Below are 19,476 nucleotides of genomic sequence, written 5' to 3'. Positions count from 1 at the left end.
TCTTGTTAGTGTCCAGGACTTGCTTTTGCTCTATCTCGACAGTAACTTTCTCCAGTTTGGGTGTTTAGTGCCTCATGTCTAGTGTACTTATGGATTTAGGCCTTGGGTTTAGTGTGCCTATTGCTATTTTTTCTAATTTATCCTCCTCTTTTATTATATGGGGTTCTTCCTCCCACCTTTCTTTAAGTGGGTAATTTTGGTATTCTATTTCAATATTTCGTCTGTTCGTCATAGATCTTCTGATTGTAATGGACATTCAATGGACTTAATTCATCCTAACCTACAACAGAGCTTGTTCTAGACATTTTCATGTGCAGTGTGTTGGTGGCGGGGCCCTGAGTTTGCATTCACCATCCTTTGTTGTCAAGTGTAAGACATTCTGTCTTCCATAATGTTTTAGTCATGAGCACCCCTGAAAAGAAATCAAGAGACAGACATAGCGGCCTTCCATGCTCCCCTCCGAGAGGGGAGTGGGCGATCCTTCACTGCCTTCAGCTCAGTCCCACTACCATTGTCTGGGCATCAGACGCTACCTCTAGCAATCCTTGTAAAATGGATATGAAAATGTCTCAGGATTTCCACAGCACTTGTGAGTGATCTGCTTTTGCTTTCGTGTTGGCAGGCTGGCTGTCAAGGATGTGGGCATGCTCATCTCAGCACTGGAAGGATGCCATGACAGTGCCCTCTGCTCCCTCTGCTTCCCCAAGAGGAGGCTAAGCCCAGCCCTTAGTTCTTGTCCTTCACCTGCCTGCCTTCCAGTTATAATGGACTAAGTTTTTTTTATATTCTTTTTTAATGTTTCCTGTTTAGTATTTACCACCTTCTTGGCTGTATCAATTCATACACTATTTAAATCTAGGTACAGCTGAGTCGCTTTTCCTTACAAAGTTGCTTCTGTGCCACCATCATCGTTTTAGAGATAAAACTCACAGTATGGCTTAGACAGGTTGACACTGTCTCACTAGCTTTTGGTCTCCGTTGTCTTCAGTCTTTTCTGTGCTGGTGTTTCAGACTTGTAAGGAACTATTTTCTGAAACCTGCAGTCTATTTGTGGAGTAAATCATAAGATGTCAAGTTCTGTATTTTCTAGTTCTAAAAACCACCTTGTTCTCTCTTCATATTTTCTGTTTCTTGTTTTTATTTATTCTACATGCGTCCCTTTTAAATCCTGAAACCCTTCCCTCTCCCTCAGTACTGGAAATTGAACCCAGGACTTTGCAAAGGTTAAACAAGCATTCTGCCACTAGGCCACACCTCCATTCCCCTCTCCCCTTTAATAAAGAGTCTGTTGTAAGCCATTCCCGAAACCTGTTGGCCTGTCTGTCTACTCCTTATAGTTCTACATGTCTCCTGTGGGTCTACTTCTCTGCAGAGAAATCACCAGTGCAGAAATATAATAAGCAGCTCAATTGAAAAGTGAAACATTTATCAGTTCATTGCAACCTCTGACTTCCGACGGGCCATTCTCCTGACTGCCTTCTACTCACCGTGGATATTCACTATGAATGGGTTACGTTAGATTCTGTTATGTTCCTATGAAAAATGATTTTTCTCCAAGTCAACATTTAGCTACTACACTCTGACTCAGTCTGTGGAGAGACTCTAATCCCTGTTCCGGCCTTTTGTCAACAGGCTTGTCCCGAAATTGTAGTTTTGCCGTCAAGGGCATGGGTAGATTTTCTGTGTATGTTTTGAACCCTATGCTTCTGTAGTGTCTTGCTAGGACTTCTACCCCAGTGCTCTGGTTGTGGTGTCAGCCCTTGATCCTGTCTCTTGACTTCTCAATCTAGTCACGATCATCGACCAGGCAGAAGAGCAGTCCCCTCAGTCAGGAGGCAGGGGATTTAGAAATCCTGTCTGATGAAGCCAGCCCTCCTCCTGGAGAGCCCCTATGAAGCAACACAAAGACATTGCAAGACAGAGCGTTAGGTAACAAGAGAAAGCTATGAAATAATATGGGATTTCACCTAGGTTTTTACAGAGCTGTGGCATGTGTAAGTAAACATGGAGGGAAAGCCATGCCTTTCTGGAGGATGAGGCAAAATTGTGGACGGTTCATCTGTGAAGACACAAGCTTCTCACTGCTACCCCGTCCATTTCTATTGACTTTTATGATAATAATATATAGACTTTAAAAGGGCTGAATTTTAAAAATGGTCTCTTGATGACTTGTTGACATTCCTTGGCTCTTTAAGAACTGCTTAGAAGGAGGAACCACATATAAAGTACCAAGAACAGCACCTGACACACAACAGGTAACAGATCCCCACGACTGGCCGCCATTAGGTCTCTGCCCCTGTGTGAAAACGGCTACCTTTTCCATCTGGCGCAGCGGCAGAGAACGTTGCCATGAAGCCACTTCCAGCGGTGTTGGCGTCGGAAATCATTTGTACCATCATCTTGTTGCCACTGGCTACGAGCGATCCAGGTCGGAATGTGCCACAGAAACGCCCGATGCGCTGGCCATTGGCGTGGCCGTTGTACACGTCCACGAAGTCATAGCGGCATAGGTTGTCATTCTCCAGGTCTATGAATCGAAAATTCAGAACGACCACTTTGCCCTCAGGAACCTGTCAAGAGGAAAAAAAAAAAGGCAGAGTTAAAACTGTGTAAAAGCAGCAACATCTGTGACCTGTCAGCACTAAAGGCAGCAGTGCCAGGCTGGGGATGTGCTTCAGGGCAGAGTCCTTGCCTCGCTCCTGTGAAGTACTGGGTTCCATCTCAGCAACGCACACTTGTAAATGAATAAGTAAATGAACCAGAGTTAACTTCCTTCTCAGGTCTGAACTAAGCTAGCAAGATACTCCTGAACAAAAACACCGCCCCTAACCCTCTTTGCCTTTAATCACAGCACTCGGGAGGCAGAGGCAGGACAGTTCTGACTCATTTTTATTAATACATTTTTACAAATTCTAAAATACCAAGCTACCTAGACATGGTGCCTGGAAAGGAACACTTTGAAACATCTTTTATTTTCTTCAAATAAAACAAAAGAAAAACCCCTCTACACAATGTGCTTCTGGGAAGTTCAATGTTAAAGGTTTATTTGGCAATAGTATAGTTAATTTTCAGATAGTTCAATTGAGGCCAAAACAAAACAAAACAAAACAAAACCCTACAGACAAAATCTTTATTCAGTTAATTGGATATGTGTTGAGTCATCTTTTCTTAAAATCACTAAGTTTTAGAACATTTTTTGGTTTGGTTTCCTCGGGTGGAAAGCGTGTTGGCCAAGTAAACCTGAATTCCTATGCGCAGCGACTGAAAGGGTGACCTTTCCCATTATCTTCTCACCAGAATTCCGAGAATTCCCACATGCAATTCTTATGAGACTTCCTCCTGTGCCCTGTGAGTAAGGAGGAGAAATGTCTCCAAAAGGCTTTGGCGGGATGGCTGGTCATCGGTCACAGCTCACCTAGTCTTTTACTTTCTTCCTTCACAGTTTTCAGCCCTAAAGTTTGAATCACCCGCTTTATCTCTTCAACCACATGTGTTCTCGGCCAGGACTTTCTTCTGTAAAAATGTACTCATGACATGACAGAGCTCAGTGGTGGAAATGCACACCCACGAGTCTGTGCTGACGAGTTCTGTGTTCATCTTAACTAAGGGCCTCGGAGTTGAAGGTCAGAGGTACACCAACACTAATCTGGCTTCCCCAGGGCACATTTCGTTTGACTACAGTAATATAATGTATTTTCGATGACATTTAATTTTTGCGTCAAAGCCATATACATAACCCACAGTAGAAAGTGTAGTGGAAAAATCCCAGGAGGGCATTTTTTTCCCCACTTTGAGACAGGGTCTCAGGTGGTGTAGGCTGGCTTGGAACTTGCTATGTAACTTTGGATGCCGTAAAATTTGAATCCTCCTGTCTCCACTTCCCATATGCTGGGACTATGGTCATGTGCCGCCAATCTGGATATATGTGCCAGGAACCGAACCCAGGGCCTTCTGTTTCCTAGACAAGGATTCTACCGAATAGCCTCCCTACCCCCAGTTGCATTGCAATTGCTAATACTTCCACTGTTGTCCAAGTATCAGAAACTCCAGAGATTTATAGAAAATGCAGCTTGATGGTTAGGGGTTCTCACAAAGGCAAGGCATTGCTCTTTCAAATGTTTTAATCCCAAATCTTCTCTAAACCCTTGCAAACGGTGCAGATACTTGACAATTATTTATTTGTTTTGTTGCCAATTAGATGAAGCTGTTGTTTTTCGAGATGATATTGGCTAGGGGATTCATTATCTGACTGGAGGAGAAACAATCCTGTGTCCGTGCTTTTTCCAATCAACAGCTGAGTCCTGTGCGGGCCGACTGCCAACGGGTGCAGCAGTGACCTCAGTTCACCCACAAGCCCCTGGGACGTCCTTATTGTCACAGGCACACTTGCCAAGTCACTTGATGGCAAGGCCCTTGCCAGCAAACAGGGGAAGGGCATTCTAAGTTGGTGGTTTGCATTTTCAAGGAAGGATGAACAAAATGCAAATTCGCAGTCAGCTTCACAGCGGAGGACACAACTGAAAAAAATGGTTCTGTTCCTGAGTCTGCACTCTCCTCCCCCAACACATCACTGTGTACTTGGACAGAAATGGTGTTTCTGCAGCATGTCTGTCTTTTTTAAAAGAGCCGTTTCCAGCCTCCAGGATTTCTCTCTCTCACAACTGGCATGGTGCATGCTCTAATGCTCAGAGCAATTCGTTCACATCAAGCGTGGGAAGAAAGACGTTCCATTGCTACCCTGCACATGCAGCCTGCACGCAGTCCAGAAAACTTTTCCTTAAAGGGATGATGCATAAGTATTTGGCTACCTTTCAAGATGGGAATAAATCAGAAACTCACAAGATCTTATATAGCCTGTGGATATCTCAACACTATTTTTTTCTATTTTTCTTTTAATATTATTAATAATATTTAAAACACTAGGTCCCCTCTCACGCCTCTCTCAACACTATTTTAAAGGGAAATCTTGTCCATGTTTAGAAAATAGAACATATTTTAATGCATAGAAATAGTGTACAGCTGTGAACATTTCCTTTTGTTCCTGGAAATTTCACCAAAAACATTAAATTCCTTTCACGTCTAGGAGTGAGGGAACCAATCCTGGAGTCCACAGAGACTTGTCACACCGCCCCACTGGAAACCACCCCACAATGTTCCCATTGCATTTGGAACCACAATAAACCTGAACTCCAGGTGTCAGGGACATTGCTACAATGTATACATTTTCTCTTAACAACCATTGCCAGTGACTCTCTGAAGTTGCCGCTCCATATTCCCCAGGGTGATGGAAACTGAGGTACAGAGGAGACAAGAGGCTGCATGACCCAGCCTCTATCTCATGGGTCTTCCTTGTCATACAGTTCAGCCTCCATGCAGGCCTCTTCCCTGCTTGAGGAACACTCCAAAGATGGCTCCCAGCCCAGCCCCCCCCCCCCCCGACAATGTTTCTTCCTGATATGATTCACTTTATCTTAGGTCTCAGCTCAAGTATTACTTCTTCAGAGAGGCCCCCTGAGCCCTTCAAGGCAGCATATACGGACATATACATATATGCCTCACACAGCTATACTACTTCTTCACAGATTATTCAGCCCCCACCTTACCACCAGCAAGCATGATACAGAGAGCACGATTTATCTGTAGCTAGCTAGCATGGTTCTTGGAAAAATATCCATTGGGCAAATGGCTAGATCCTGGTGATTTTTTTTAAAAAATGAATAAAGTGGCAGGCTGTAATTCCTACTTCCATGCATACAATTATATAAAAACGTTAACCCACTTAAAGGTACAGAGCAAACATTACTAGTCTTAAGACAAGGACGAGACAGCACAGTGGTTACAATATAATGACTGTCTGAGGCCATTTAGCAAGTCAGTGGCAGAGCCCAAGGTTTGCACCCTGCTGTGTTTCCCCATACCCTGGCTGTGGTAGAGACTGAAGGGAAACTTCTTAAGCCCATACCCTCTGTCCAGACACACGGGACATCTATATTTCCCAGACTCCTTTGCAGGGAGACTGAGGCCATGGGAAGAGATCCAGGCCAGTAGAATGTTGGTAGAAGTGGCATATCAAATATTCGGCATAACCTCCTTGGAGTCCTGTTTTGGATTTAAGGAAAGGACTCAGCCGAGGAAACAGGAGGTTGTAGCAGATGACACAGCCATACAGGCAGGAGTTAGTGCCCGAAGGCAGCTGCCCAGGAGAAGCCGCTCACAGCTGCATGTGAGCCAGGAGAACCTCCTGCTGTGTGAGGTCTCTGGAGTTTGGGGAGCTGCTTGCATTTTATGTTAGCATTCTGGGTTGTGGCATGTGCCAGCTGTTCTCCCCCAACACCGCTACCACACGCATCTGCCATCTTTGTTGTTTAGGTGTCCATGCATTCCTTGCAGACAGCTCGGTGTGCCTCCCAAATAAAGTGGGTTCTGAAAACAGCCAAGGGAGAGACAGCTTTGCCCCATGACAGATACGTAGATTTTACGTGGCAAGCTGTAGTCAGTTAAAGACAACTCATTTTTAAGAGCATGTGGACAATTTGGGTTAATCACAAAAATGAGGCAGTGCAGAGTAAACTAGGGCACCCCGTGCTGGCCAGGTCTCCATCACGGTGACAGAATGCCCAAGAGGAGGAACAGTAAGAGAAGAAAGCGTTTGTCTGGGATGATGCTCTCAGGGTTACCCTGTTGCTTCTTAGCCCGTGATGAAGCCACACATCACCGTCAGGAGCCTGTGGTAACGCAGAGATGGACCCCTTGCAACTAGGAATCAAAGAAAGAAACATGAAGGGGCCAAGACCTCGATTCTCCCATTAAGGAAATGATTGCCCTGCTTTAGTTAGAATGTCTATTGCTCTGATAAAGTATCATGATCAAAAGTAAGTCGTGGTGAAAAAGTTTATTTCCTCTTATAGTTTATAGCCTGTCATCAAGGAACGCCAGGGCAGGAGCTCAAAGCAGGAACCTGGAGGCAGGAACTAAAGCAGAGGCTATGGAAGGGTGTTCTTTCTGGCTTGCTCAGCTGGCTTTCTCATAAACTATAGGACCAGGAATGGCTCCACCCACAATGAGCTGGGCGCTCCCACATCAATCACTAATTAAAAAACGTACCACAGGCCACTCAGGTGGGGGCATTTTCCCAATTGAGGGTCCTTTTCCTCAAATGAGTCTAACTTGTGTCACATTGATATAACACTAGCCATCAGACGACCCATTGGTCTAATTTCCTTCTGTGGCCTGCCATCTCCTAATGCAGTGGTTCCAGACTCCCTAATCCTGTGACCCTTTAACACAATTCCTCACGTTGTGATGACCCCGGAGCATAAAATTATTTTCACTGCTACTTAATAAATGTAATTTTTCTACCCTTATGAATTGCAATGTAAATACCTGTGTTTTCCTATGGCCTTAGGTGACCCTTGTGAAAGGGTCCTTCCATCCCTAAAGGGGGTCAAGACCCACAGGTTGAGAACCAGTGTCCTAATTGTACCCCAGACTGAGCAGCAAGGCTTCAATACATGCCCTTTCAGGGTGTGTTCAAGATCCACACTACAGGCTATAGCAATGGTTCTAAATTTAGTCTCTAAATGCCACCCTCATTACCTGACTCCTTTACCTGGCTGAGCAGCAGGGATATGACACACCCAGCAGTTACCAATATTTCTTGACCTGAGAAAATAAATTGATCCCCTCCTTCTCTCTACCTCATGTTCATTTTCCCTTCCTGGAATACATTCTTTCTTCCTCTCCAACCATTGAGTCTCACCCTAATTTCAAAGTTGGGCCAAACACATCTTCTCTAGGAACCTGCCTCCCACACTCCCTCAACCGTATCTCGGTGGAATTATGGTCCCACTTTCCCCTTCAGAGCCCACTGTTCCTCTCCCCTTGGCAGACAACCAGTTACCTCACATCTTACTGTGGTCTCCCGTATGTCCTCAGCCACACAGTTCCCCTCTGAGATCTGTCTGAGTGACAGAAACACAGCAGAGAAGCCAGGAAGCTGGGAAGGTCCGTGAGGTGGAGACAGTAATGAAGGAAACTCTAACCACCTTCACTTTATTTAATTCCATCTCAGGCGAGAATAGTTTTGGGGCTTCTCTGTGCTGTTTGGTTATCGTGTGCATTAAACTTCAGGGAAGTACACAGTCTGTACTGGCTGGTTTTGTGTGTCAACCTGACACAAGCTGGAGTTATCACAAAGAAAGGAGCTTCAGTTATGGAAATGCCTTCATGATACCCAGCTGTAAGGCATTTTCTCAACTAGTGGTCAAGGGGGGAGGGACCAACCCATTGTAGGTGGTGCCATCCTTGGGCTGGTCTATAAGAAAGCAAGCTGAGCAAGCCAGGAGAAGTAAGCCAGTAAGAAACATCCTTCCATGGCCTCTGCATCAGCTCCTGCTTCCTGACCTGCTTGAGTTCTGGTCCCGACTTCCTTTGGTGATGAATAGCAATTTGGAAGTGTAAGCTGAATAAATGGTTTCCTCCCCAACTTGCTTCTTGGTCATGATGTTTGTGCAGGAATAGGAACCCTGACTGAGACAGTTATAGCCAAGAGAGAGGGAAGAATTGAACTTCAAGAATGCACATGACCCAGAGCCTAGCACCACCTTTCTGGCAGGCTAGATCTCACTGAGATGAGAGGGGCACCTACGGCTAGGTGGATATGCCTGTCCCACCCCATCTCCTTTGTTACACTCTCTCAGTGTACAGGATTGTGAGTTTTAAAAGCAGGGGTGGTAACTTCTCTCTCACAGAAGGTTTCATACAACCAAAGCAAGTCAATTTCTCTACTTCTTCAAAAAGTCATGTTAGGACATTCCTTCAGGTCTCCAGAAGTTGTCAGGATGAGTTAATCCAGAACAAGATAGACACAATTGGTGGAGATTTGTGGAGGGAAAAGTGTCCCTACATTAAACAATTGGCCCATGTTAGAGCTATTTTTAAGCACAGCAGAAATAAAAGCCAGAGGAGCCTTTTACCAGTGGAGTCTTTTTTGTCATATGGCCCTGCAGCGTTCTTTGTGTGTGTCTATTTCCAAATATGTGTGTATGTACATGTGGGTGCACATTTATATGAAGGCGCACATGTATATGCAATTGCGCATGTATATGCAGGTGTGCGTGCATGTGCAGGTGTGCATGCGTGTGCAGGCGTGCATGTGTGTGCCGGCGTACATGAGTGTGGAAGCCAGAGGTCACCCAGGCATTGTTCTCCAGGAGCTGCCCACTTTGTCTTTTGAGACAGTCTTTCACTGGGACCTGTGACTTCCCAATTACGCCTACTGGACAGCAAGCTCCAGCCGCCATGCCTGGCTTTACACATGCGCTTGAATGAACAGATTCTGCAGCAGAACCTGACCAACCTCATTCTCCCCCAGCCTCTGGTGCTTTCTTCTTGGATCATAGGGTAATCTGCCACTCCCCCAACCTTCATATGGTAGAGCTTACTTCTATCTAATGACCCAAAGAAAGGGGCACAAGGAAATGCCGTTTTCAAGAATATTTCTGTCTTCTGGAGTTTAACCAGATAGACCTGCAGTGGATTCTGAATATAAAACCACAATGCTGTTTTACTGGGACTGAAAGAAAAAAGAAATAAAAGCCCTTTCCTTCTGAGACTAGGAGAGTCACAGCAAGGTAACAGAATGGTGAAAACAGATTATTCACAAATGAGCACCCAGTGTCCTCTTCCGTGAGTAAAGTGGCTTTCCATGGCTGCGTAAAAGTCCCTCAAGAGAAAACTCAATGGTTTGAAAACCTAATTTCTCTGTGAAGATTAATATCATTGCCCACTGTTGACATCAGAACTCCAGCTGCAGTGGGAAGCACCAGTCCACGCAGTCTTCCCAGCCCCAGTAGGCTGGGTCCTCACAGGAGACGAGGATTACTCACCTCCTTGTGGAACTGCACTGCTCGTTCTTGATTTACCTCCTTTAATCATTACCTTCTGTGCCTCCTAGAATTCCCCCACCCGCCCCTCCGTTCAATTCCTAGCTAAATCAATATTCAAAATCCCAGCACCACCCTCGTGCAGACATCGCAGCTGAGCTAATGTCACATTTCTCATAGAGTTTGTTTTCCTAACCGTAGTAATGGCATTTCCTGAGGCTCACTTAGTGTGCCAAGTCTTAGCACTAAATCCTCTCAATACAGGCATCAGCGGCCTGTGGCTTCCATTTCTCCTCTGGAACATCCGTTCTGCTATCATGCAGGTAACTACACGATGCAGAAAAGATTCGTAGAAATTGAATAACTCAAGATTTGTGGATAGTTCATATTATCTTACTATTATTTGTGTGTGTGTGTGTGTGTGTGTGTGTGTGTGTGTGTGGTGTGAGAAAGAGCCAGAAAGAGAGGGAGGAGGGAGGGAAGGAGGAAGGGAAGAGAAGGGAGGGAAGGACGGAGAGAAGGAGGGAGGGAGGGAGAGGGGGGCATATATGAATGCAAAGCGTGAACAGGTCCCTGTGTGTGTTGTGGTGGTCAGAGGATAAGTTTAGGTGTTGATTCTTGTACTTTGTCTGAGATAGACTCTTTGCTACCGAGTAAACCAGGCTAGCCCTCGCCCTCGAGTTTCTGGAAGCTCTCTTGTCTCCATGTCCCATTTCTCATAAGCATGCTACGGTGACAGACACCTGTACTACTGCTTCTGACTTTTAATTGGGTTTGGGGGATAGAAACGCAGGCCATCAGGCTGACACAGTGCTCTATACACAGGGGTATCTCCTCAGTCCCGGCATTTGAACAGAAAAGTTACACGAGAACATCGTCTGAATCCCTGTTCTGATCCTTCTACACCGAATGCAATCAGTTCATGCCAATTTGGTAGGAGCATATACACGGATTACAGAGAAAAAAGAAGAAAGATGAAATCATTGTTATTTTGAGTTCATTGTGGTCATTATAGGGGAAGCTGAGCCTATTTAAGGCTGCAGTAGATCAGGTAAGGGACACTTCAAGGATATCCTGGAGGTAGTAAGCCCCATGGGCGCCATCAGAAATAGAAATGCAGCCTGGAGAAGATGAGCTGTAGTATATCATTTTAGAGGACATGCAGAGAGGAAGGGAACAATAGTTTGTTTTTGAAAATGTTGAGTTTATGGATGTAGATCTCTCCTGAGAGACACACCCAGAATACAGCAAATACATAGGCGAATGCCAGCAGCAAACCACTGAACTGAGAATGGGACCCCTATTGAAGGAATCAGAGAAAGGACTGGAAGAGCTTGAAGGGGCTTGAGACCCCATATGCCCCACAATGCCAAGCAACCAGAGCTTCCAGGGACTAAGCCACTACCCAAAGACTATACATGGACTGACCCTGGGCTCCAACTGCATATGTAGCAATGAATAGCCTAGTAAGAGCACCAGGGGAAGAGGAGCCCTTAGTCCTGCTAAGACTGAACCCCCAGTGAACGTGATTGTTGGGGGGAAGGCGGTAATGGGGGGGAGGATGGGGAAGGGAATACTCATACAGAAGGGGAGGGGGAGGAGTTAGGGGGATGTTGGCCCAGAAACCGGGAAAGGGAATAACAATCGAAATGTAAATAAGAAATACTCAAGTTAATAAAGAAAAAAAGAAAAGAAAAGAAAATGTTGAGTTTAAGATGCTATAGGCATACGTTACAATATCTAAACACTTAGGGTGGCTGCCACAAAGGTCCTAGCCTTGTCTACCTCCAGTTTGGGCTCCCTCCTCCTGCTCTCTCCTGCTGGCAGTCATTTTTGCCTCAGCTTATCTTGAATTCCAAGAGTATGAGTCTTACATGCAAGATGTTGTGACGAGAACCACTATTACCAGTCTCCGAGGCAATAGACTTTCTGAGGCCAGCAAGACCCTGAAGAAGCAGACTTGAGAAACAGACCAGCTAGACTGGTATGGCAACAATGACTGACTGCATAGCTCTTGCCTTTCCTTATTTCTCCCCCCACTAAGCTCTTGCCAATAGCTCAAGGATGCTTAGAGTACATGCTGGACAAGCCTATAATCCCAGCATTTGGAAGCAGAAGCAGAAGGACAGAAGCCAGTTTGAAACCAACTTAGTCTAGAACCTAGTGAATTCTAGGGCATAGCAAATCTTCATTAAAAACAAAACAAAACAAAAAACAAAAAACAAAACAAAAAAAAACAGGAAAGAAAGCAAAAGAACCCTTACCTATAACCCTAGCACTTAGAAAACCTTGGCAGAATGAATGATTGTGACTTCAAAGTCTGGGTTATATACATAGTGAGACCCTGTTTCCCAGGGTAAAGGGGCTGGAGAGATGGCTCAGTGGTTAAGAGCACTGGCTAATCTTCCAAAGGACATGGATTCACTTCTTAGCACGCACATGGTAGCTCAGAGCTGTAGCATGTAGTTTCTACTATCCTGCTTTAAGCTCTGCTACCAGCCCCACCCAGGTTCCCTCAGATCCTCTGATGAAAGACACACACACACACACACACACACACAAACACACACACACATACACACAAACACACACACACACACACACACACACACACACACTTTTTTGATGTTTTAGCTCAATGGCTGGGATCTTTTAAGCCTTCCTTGGCTATTGCGCCGTTCTTTTCACTACCAGGTCAACATCTCTTAATCTGCCCTAACTTTGGTTTCGCAGTTATTTTAGCCCTAGCTTGGCACTCTAAATCTACCCTCATCTTAGTTGTGTTTCCAATCTACTGCCTGCTACCCCAGACCCAGTCAGGGAAGGGGTCAATGGCCACTCTACCCTAGATCTCCCAAGGCTGGTGACTCTTTCTCCCTCTAAAGCATGGTGAATATTTTCTCCTCTCCTGTCTCTGCTAGACAACATGCAGGAACCTGGAAGTCCCACCTATTCTGCCCAGCCATTAGCCAATAGCATCTTTATTGATCGATCAAGAACCAATTGGGGAACAAGACCTTCAGCGTTCACATGCAGATTCCTGATCAAAACATCAGAGCCACGCCCTACATAGAACTATTTGTAACTCCAGTTCTAGAAGATACATGTCACCAGAATGTATCTTGTACAGAATGTACATAAAATAAAAATAAATAAATAACATTTTTTAAAAATCCAAGGGTGAGGAAGGAGGAGGGGGCCTGGGAGGTGAGGAAGAAACCTAGCTAACTTTGTTATAAATTCTCTTCAAAATAATTAAATTACCTCCCATTTATACAGCCTCGCCCAAATAGCTTTTTAAAAATGTAATTGAAAGAAAACTAGAAGAAAAGCAGATAAACTAGCTATTTAAACAAATGCCAGCATTCCCAGAAGAGGAGGGAAGGCAGAGAGTGAATTACTTTGCTCAGATGGTGTGACATTTAATTAAATGTTCTTAAATGTTCGGTGACAACACCACACTTAGGAATAACCATAAAGACACCAGTGGAGACAGAAGACAGAGGACAGAGGAGGCTCAGCTCTGTCTCTGTGCAGAGCGTGTAATGCATCTGGCTGGACAGGTCACTGTAGGTGCAGGAAAAAGTGTCCAAGGTGTCTGTCACCTCTCTAGGTGTCCTGTCTGTGTTTTTAGCTCTTCCATTGCAGGGCTTGGCTTTAATTCACAAAAAGAGTAAAGCCTTCAGCTGCCTGAAGGGCTGACTGGAGGTATGGGATGTTGTGGGAGGTCTTAATCAGTGGAGTCGTTCTCAGGACCACACATCCCAGGAAGGCAGGTATAGGGGGTGCTGTTGTCCTCACCCCACCCTAGGCCATAATCCCTAGGCAGGATCCCACGGTCCCCTGATATCCCAAGTGTCAGTCAGGCCAAAGTTTGTCCATCTGAAGCGCCACCCCTTTTATAATCTTAAAAACAACTGCTCTGTTTAGGTACGATTACAAACTACAAACTTGTTCACTCTGAGCCCACATTCCAACGACGTCTGGTAAGTTTATGTAGTTTCACAACTGCAATTACCATCCAATTCCAGAACATTTCTATCACCAGCCCTGAAAGAGACTCCCATGCCAACTGCAGTTCCCACCTAGCCCCAGGAAGCCACATTCCCACTTTATCTGAATGTTTCATGAACATGGAATCGTGTGATGTGAGGTCTTTGCATCTGGCTTCTTTCACTTAGCATAGTGTCTGTCCTCAGGTCCATCCACGCTGCCATAGCAGTGAGTACCAAGTTCCTTTTGTGACTGAATCACGCTGCATTGAATGGACACCCTGACTGTCCACTCATCAGTTGATTGCTATCTGGAATACATCTACTTTGGGGCTGTTAACAATGTATCTGTGTTCAGCCTCTCACAAGTCTTCTGAATGCATATTGTCACTTTTCTGGCACTTGTGGGGTCATTGCGGGGCCAGGTGGTAAATGTTTAACTTTAAAAGAAACTGTTTTTCTATGAAAAATTAAGACTGTCTTTGTCTCTGTGTCTCTACGTCTGTCTTTGTCTCTCTCTGTGTCTCTGTGTCTATCTGTCTCTCTCTGTGTCAAGTGTACATGTGCTCATGTCTAGTGTCTGTCTCCTTTAATTACTTTCTATCTTATTTTTTTTATGAACATGGAGTTCACTGATTCATTGAGATCCACTGAAGTGCTAGGAATCCTGTCTCTGCCTCCCCAGCTTGTCCCACACTCAGCTTTTTATGTGGAGGCTAGAGATTAAAACCAGGCCCTCACACTCTCATGGAAAGGATTTTACTGGCAGAGCTGTCCTCCCAGTCCCTCTAGTCTGTCTTTTGATGACTGCCATTTCCATACGGGTGACATCTCTATTTATTATATTTTCTGTTTAAACTTCTCCAGAAGCTAATGATGCTACTCACCTCTTCATATATCTACTGGGCACACATTTACCTTTTGATAACATGTCTATTCGAAGGGCCGGAGAGATGGCTCAGTGGTTAGGAGCACTTGCCACTAAGGACCCAGTTACATTTCCAAGCATTCACATGGTGGCTTACAAGTGTTGTACTCCAGTTCCAGGGGATCTGACACCCTCTTCTGGCCTCCAAAAGCAGCCAGTGTGCACATGGTACATAGACACACATGCAAGCAAAATACCCATACACACAAAATCAAAATAAACAAACTAATTCATCCTTTAAAAGTCTATTCCAGCCATGTATGGGAGCACACTCCTGTAATCCCAGCACTCGGGAGGCAAAGTCAGGTGGATCTCTGTGATCTCAAGGTCACCCTGGTCTACAAAGTGAGTTCCAGGGCAGCCAAGACTGTTACTGAGAAACCCTGTCTTGAAACAAACAAAATCCATTCTAATTTTTATCTGGTTTTTCTAAATTGTCAATCCTAGAGCACTTTTAGAATCTAACTAGGAAAAAAAAAAGAATAAAAACTTAACCAAAAGTAAGATGGGCATCTGAGGCACACAGGAAATCTGGGTTTGCACATCCACTCTATGCCAATTGGCAGGGCACCTAGCAGGCTTCTTTAATGAGATCACTCTACCCAAAACAACAGTGAACTCAGATCCGCAAAGAGAATGTCCCAGCCCTGAACATTTCTCCCTTTCATTTCTCAATCGGCCATAACTCTGTTTTGTTTTAAACCAACTATAGCCCTATCTGGGTGCTTCTAGGGAAATGGAGGCTCTTCAGACTTTCTCTTGACACACAACACTGAAAACTGGTACAGCGCCAGGCTGGGCAGGGGTTCCACTTGGTCTGCCCTCAGCAGAAGCCTTTGGCCATGTTGATGAAATGGTCCGCTTTGCTACATGGATTAAAACACAGACTGCTTCATGATCATCAGCCATGATTTTAAAGAGATTAAAACAAAACAAAATGAAACAACAACAACAACAACAAAAGACCAAAAAACAAGAACAAAAACAAAACAAAAAGTCAAATAGGGGTGGGGCTCACGTGTCTGATCCCAGAACTTGGGATGCAGAGGCAAGGGGATCTCTTGAGTTTGAGAAGAGTCTAGTCGACAGAATGAGTTCCAGGACCCTTTCTTGAAAGGGGTGGGGGGGGGGAGAGAGAGCCTTCTTACAGCTTTCCAGAGAATAAAAGAGGAACCAGGAATTAAAACACAGGTAAGTCTGAAGGTGGAGACCCATCGTCTCAGCGACCTCTGCATGCCAGGCGATCATTCTGACAACTCAGCCGTGTCGGAAGCCACGGTTTCTGCTCTTTGAAACAAACTGGCTTGCTGGAGGGTTATTTTGTTTTCTTTATTTGTTTGTTTTCTAGTCTATGATATCATTGGATTTTCTTATGCATGACATTGAATTGATAGTTATGTTTGATGTTTGGTAATATTGCCACAACCGCCTATAACTCTATTCCAGGGGGTCCAAAACCCTCCTTTGGCCTCCTCTCCAGGCACCTGCACATACGTGATGCACATAGACTCACCAGGCACACATATGTAGACATACATTTTTTTTAAGTCTTTAAATTAAAAAAAAAAAAAGGAAATATCAGTGACCTGGCTAATTCTGCCGACCCAGGAGGTCTTTTCCATTAGAGATGTGGGAGATGTGGGGAAGCCATGTGGCTGGGCTGGATGAATAGGTCACTGAGGCATTTGTGCCTCTCCACCTCCCCCTTTCCTTCTCTACTCCTTCTCCGTCCTTCCTGCCTGTCAGTCAGCAAACAGCCAGCTTCACTTCAAGTTCCCACCACAATGTTCTGCCTTAGTACAGGCCCAGAAACAGCAGCCAAGTGAGCCCTGGCTGAAACCTCTGGAACCGTGTGTGAACCCAAGTGACCTTCCTCGAGGTTGGTTTTACAGCTATTTTGTCATAGAGAAGAAAGCCAACCTATGTGCCGCGCCAGTCGGCTGAGTTCAACGCAGTGCTTGCCACTCAACCAACACAGATAAAGACTGGCTAAACGGCTAACACTGTGGAGGGCGGAGAGATGGCTTCGTGGTTAAGAACACTGGCTGCTCTTGCAGAGGACCTGGATTCAAGAGGATGTGGTTTCAATTCCCAGCAACCACATGGTGGCTCACAACCATCTTTAACTTGCGTTCCAAGAGATCCAACATCCTCTCTGGTCCCCTAGGGTACTGCACACAGCCGTGTACTGATACACATGCAAGCAAAATACATATACATAAAGTAGCAGGATTAACTTTTTTAAACATTAAAAATTATCTACCACAATAAACTGCTGGTTGAGTGCCAACTTGAAACCTACTGACTCATAGTCTGTCACCTTGCTACCTCTCAGGAAAGCTTGTCAGGCGCCACAGTGTATCATATTTTGCTGATTTTATTAGCTGTATCCTTAATTTGACATAATCATCACTCTATTTATAATTATATTAGAAATATCAGTGGTGGGGGCCAGAGAAATGGGCCAGTGGTTAAGAGTGCTTTAACTCTTGCAGAGGACCTGGTTTGGTTTTTAGCACCCAGAATCAGGTGGCTCACAACTGCCTATGATTCCATTCCAGGGGATCTAAAACCCTCCTCTGGCCTCTGCAGGCACCTACATACACATGATGCACATGGACTCGCCAGGCACACATATGTACACATACATTTTTTTAAGTCTTTAAATAAAAAAAGAAAGAATGAAAGAAAGAAAGAAATATTAGTGATCTGTCTACAATTTCATGATAGAGCTCCTGCCAAACATGTCCAAGGCCAAGAGTTCCATGTCTAGCACACACAGAAGGATTGTTCCTGACGAATTTGATCATCCCCTCCCTCGATGGCTCTGAAGCAGATTTTTCAGGTAAAGCTGTGGCAGTTTATATACGCATGGGTCTGGGGACTGAACCCAGGGCCTCACTCCTGTTGAATACATACCCTTAGCTACATCCTCTCCCAGACTGGTGGTTCTTGGCTTCAGTTCAGAAAGTACCTGTGAGGCCTGAGAAAACTTAAAGCAGGATATAAAGCCAAAAGTGTGGGGAAACTCTGCTAATTATGGTCAAAATCCACCATGACAGATGGTCTCTGGGCTGTGCACGGTATGGGAGACTCCCTTCAGTAGCAGGGCTTCTCTTCTCCTTCTCTGACTTCGGGGAATTTTAAGCCCCTATACATCCCTCTACCAGAGGAATGTTATCTAGCCTTAGTGAGATTACAGGATCAATTTCCTTTCTCCTGATAAGAACTTGTTCGTCTGGTGTCTGAGATTCCCGAAATGCTTCCCTATGCTAAAAAGACATTTCTGTACCCTAAGCCCCCAATCCAATGACCTTCGCCCATCCCAGATAACCCTGCCTTCAGTCCTCCAAAACCTTATGAGCCTCAAATCACCCTAAGTAAAGTTGATCTTCCTCCTGATAACTGGTCCCAGTGTGGCCAATCTCTGTAAGTACTCACCGGGCTTCTGAAACCCCTGCTTGTTATCTCTGCTCTCACAGCCTGTGTGGACTGTATTGGCCAACGATCACAAGATCAGGGAGACCCACTGGAGAAATGACATGGACTTAAACACTTCAAGAGTGAACTCAGCTCTGTGAGGGTAGGGAAAGGAGCAGCAGGGAGTTGTGTGTGAATGTGTGTGTGTGTGTGTGTGTGTGTGTGTATGTGTGTGTGTGTGTACTTTTTTAAACCAAATATTTGTTGAGCACTGTACCAGTCTGTGCCAGGTTGTATACTGGGCTCTAAGGGGAGGATGACCAGTTAAGGGTGTTTCTCTGTTCCCTAGGACAACATCGTCAAGGACAGTGCCAATGAACTGGCTTCCAAGGATACTTGATGGATCTTAGTAACACAAACAATATGAAAGCTGCTTTCAAACACTAAAATTAATTGAGCCATGGTGTTTTTGTTTTTGTTTTTTAATATTTTTAAAAATTTATTTATTCAGACACACCACAAGAGGGCATCAGATCCCATTACAGATGGTTGTGAGCCACCATGTGGTTGCTGGGAATTGAACTCAGGACCTCTGGAAGAGCAGTCAGTGCTCTTAACCACTGTGAGCCATCTCTCCATCCCACCATGGTGTTTTCAAACCAATACAATACTGGGTTCTCATGAGCAAGAGAATGGTTCTAATGTATTCCAGTCCTTCCGCTAATGACCTCAAAGAAGGCTTTAAAAATTCTTATGTATTAACTTTATTTTTGTACGTATGAATGTTTTGGTTGCATAGATGTCTGTGCACCATGCATACCATGTGACCTTAGAAACCCAAAGAGTGCATCAGGTCTCCCTGGAACTGGAATTATAGATGGCTGTGAGCTGGCATGTTGGTTTTGGGAATCGAACCCAGGTCCTTCAGGAGAGCGGCCAGTGCTCTTAACCCGAGCCATCACACTCGCCTTAACGTCACTGTTGTTGACATCGCTCTTTATCTGGACAAGTGAGCTGTCAAGAATGCCACATGTGCTTCCTGTCCTCCTCAGATAGTTTTGATGAGCTAAATCAAATAAGAACCCCAGAGTAATACAATAATTCCTTCTTACGAAACCCAGCATTCTGCCATGTTCAGCTGATGGACAGATCAGGCCTGCCATCTAGAAGGTTGTCTGCCTTCTATTTCAGTCTGTGCTACAGCATTGGACAGGATCCTGGCAACGTTTAGCACTAGAAAGTATTTTTCATG

The 19,476-nt window shown here is 44.9% G+C and overlaps 1 protein-coding gene across 1 annotated transcript in view; it reads right to left on the bottom strand.

Moving 5' to 3' along the window:
• The window catches only part of Pcolce2 (procollagen C-endopeptidase enhancer 2), a 57,451-nt gene that overhangs the window by 21,827 nt on the left and 16,148 nt on the right, over positions 1–19,476 (bottom strand). Inside the window, 1 exon segment of the mRNA NM_001127640.1 lies at positions 2,315–2,570. Coding sequence (NP_001121112.1) covers positions 2,315–2,570 — 256 coding nt within the window.

This window comes from Rattus norvegicus, chromosome 8 (assembly GCF_021556685.1).
Source record: "Rattus norvegicus strain SHRSP/BbbUtx chromosome 8, alternate assembly SHRSP_T2T, whole genome shotgun sequence".
Classification (NCBI taxonomy): Eukaryota; Metazoa; Chordata; class Mammalia; order Rodentia; family Muridae; genus Rattus; species Rattus norvegicus.
Note: the sequence above shows the minus strand (reverse complement) of the source record. Positions and strands in the feature narration are given on the sequence as shown.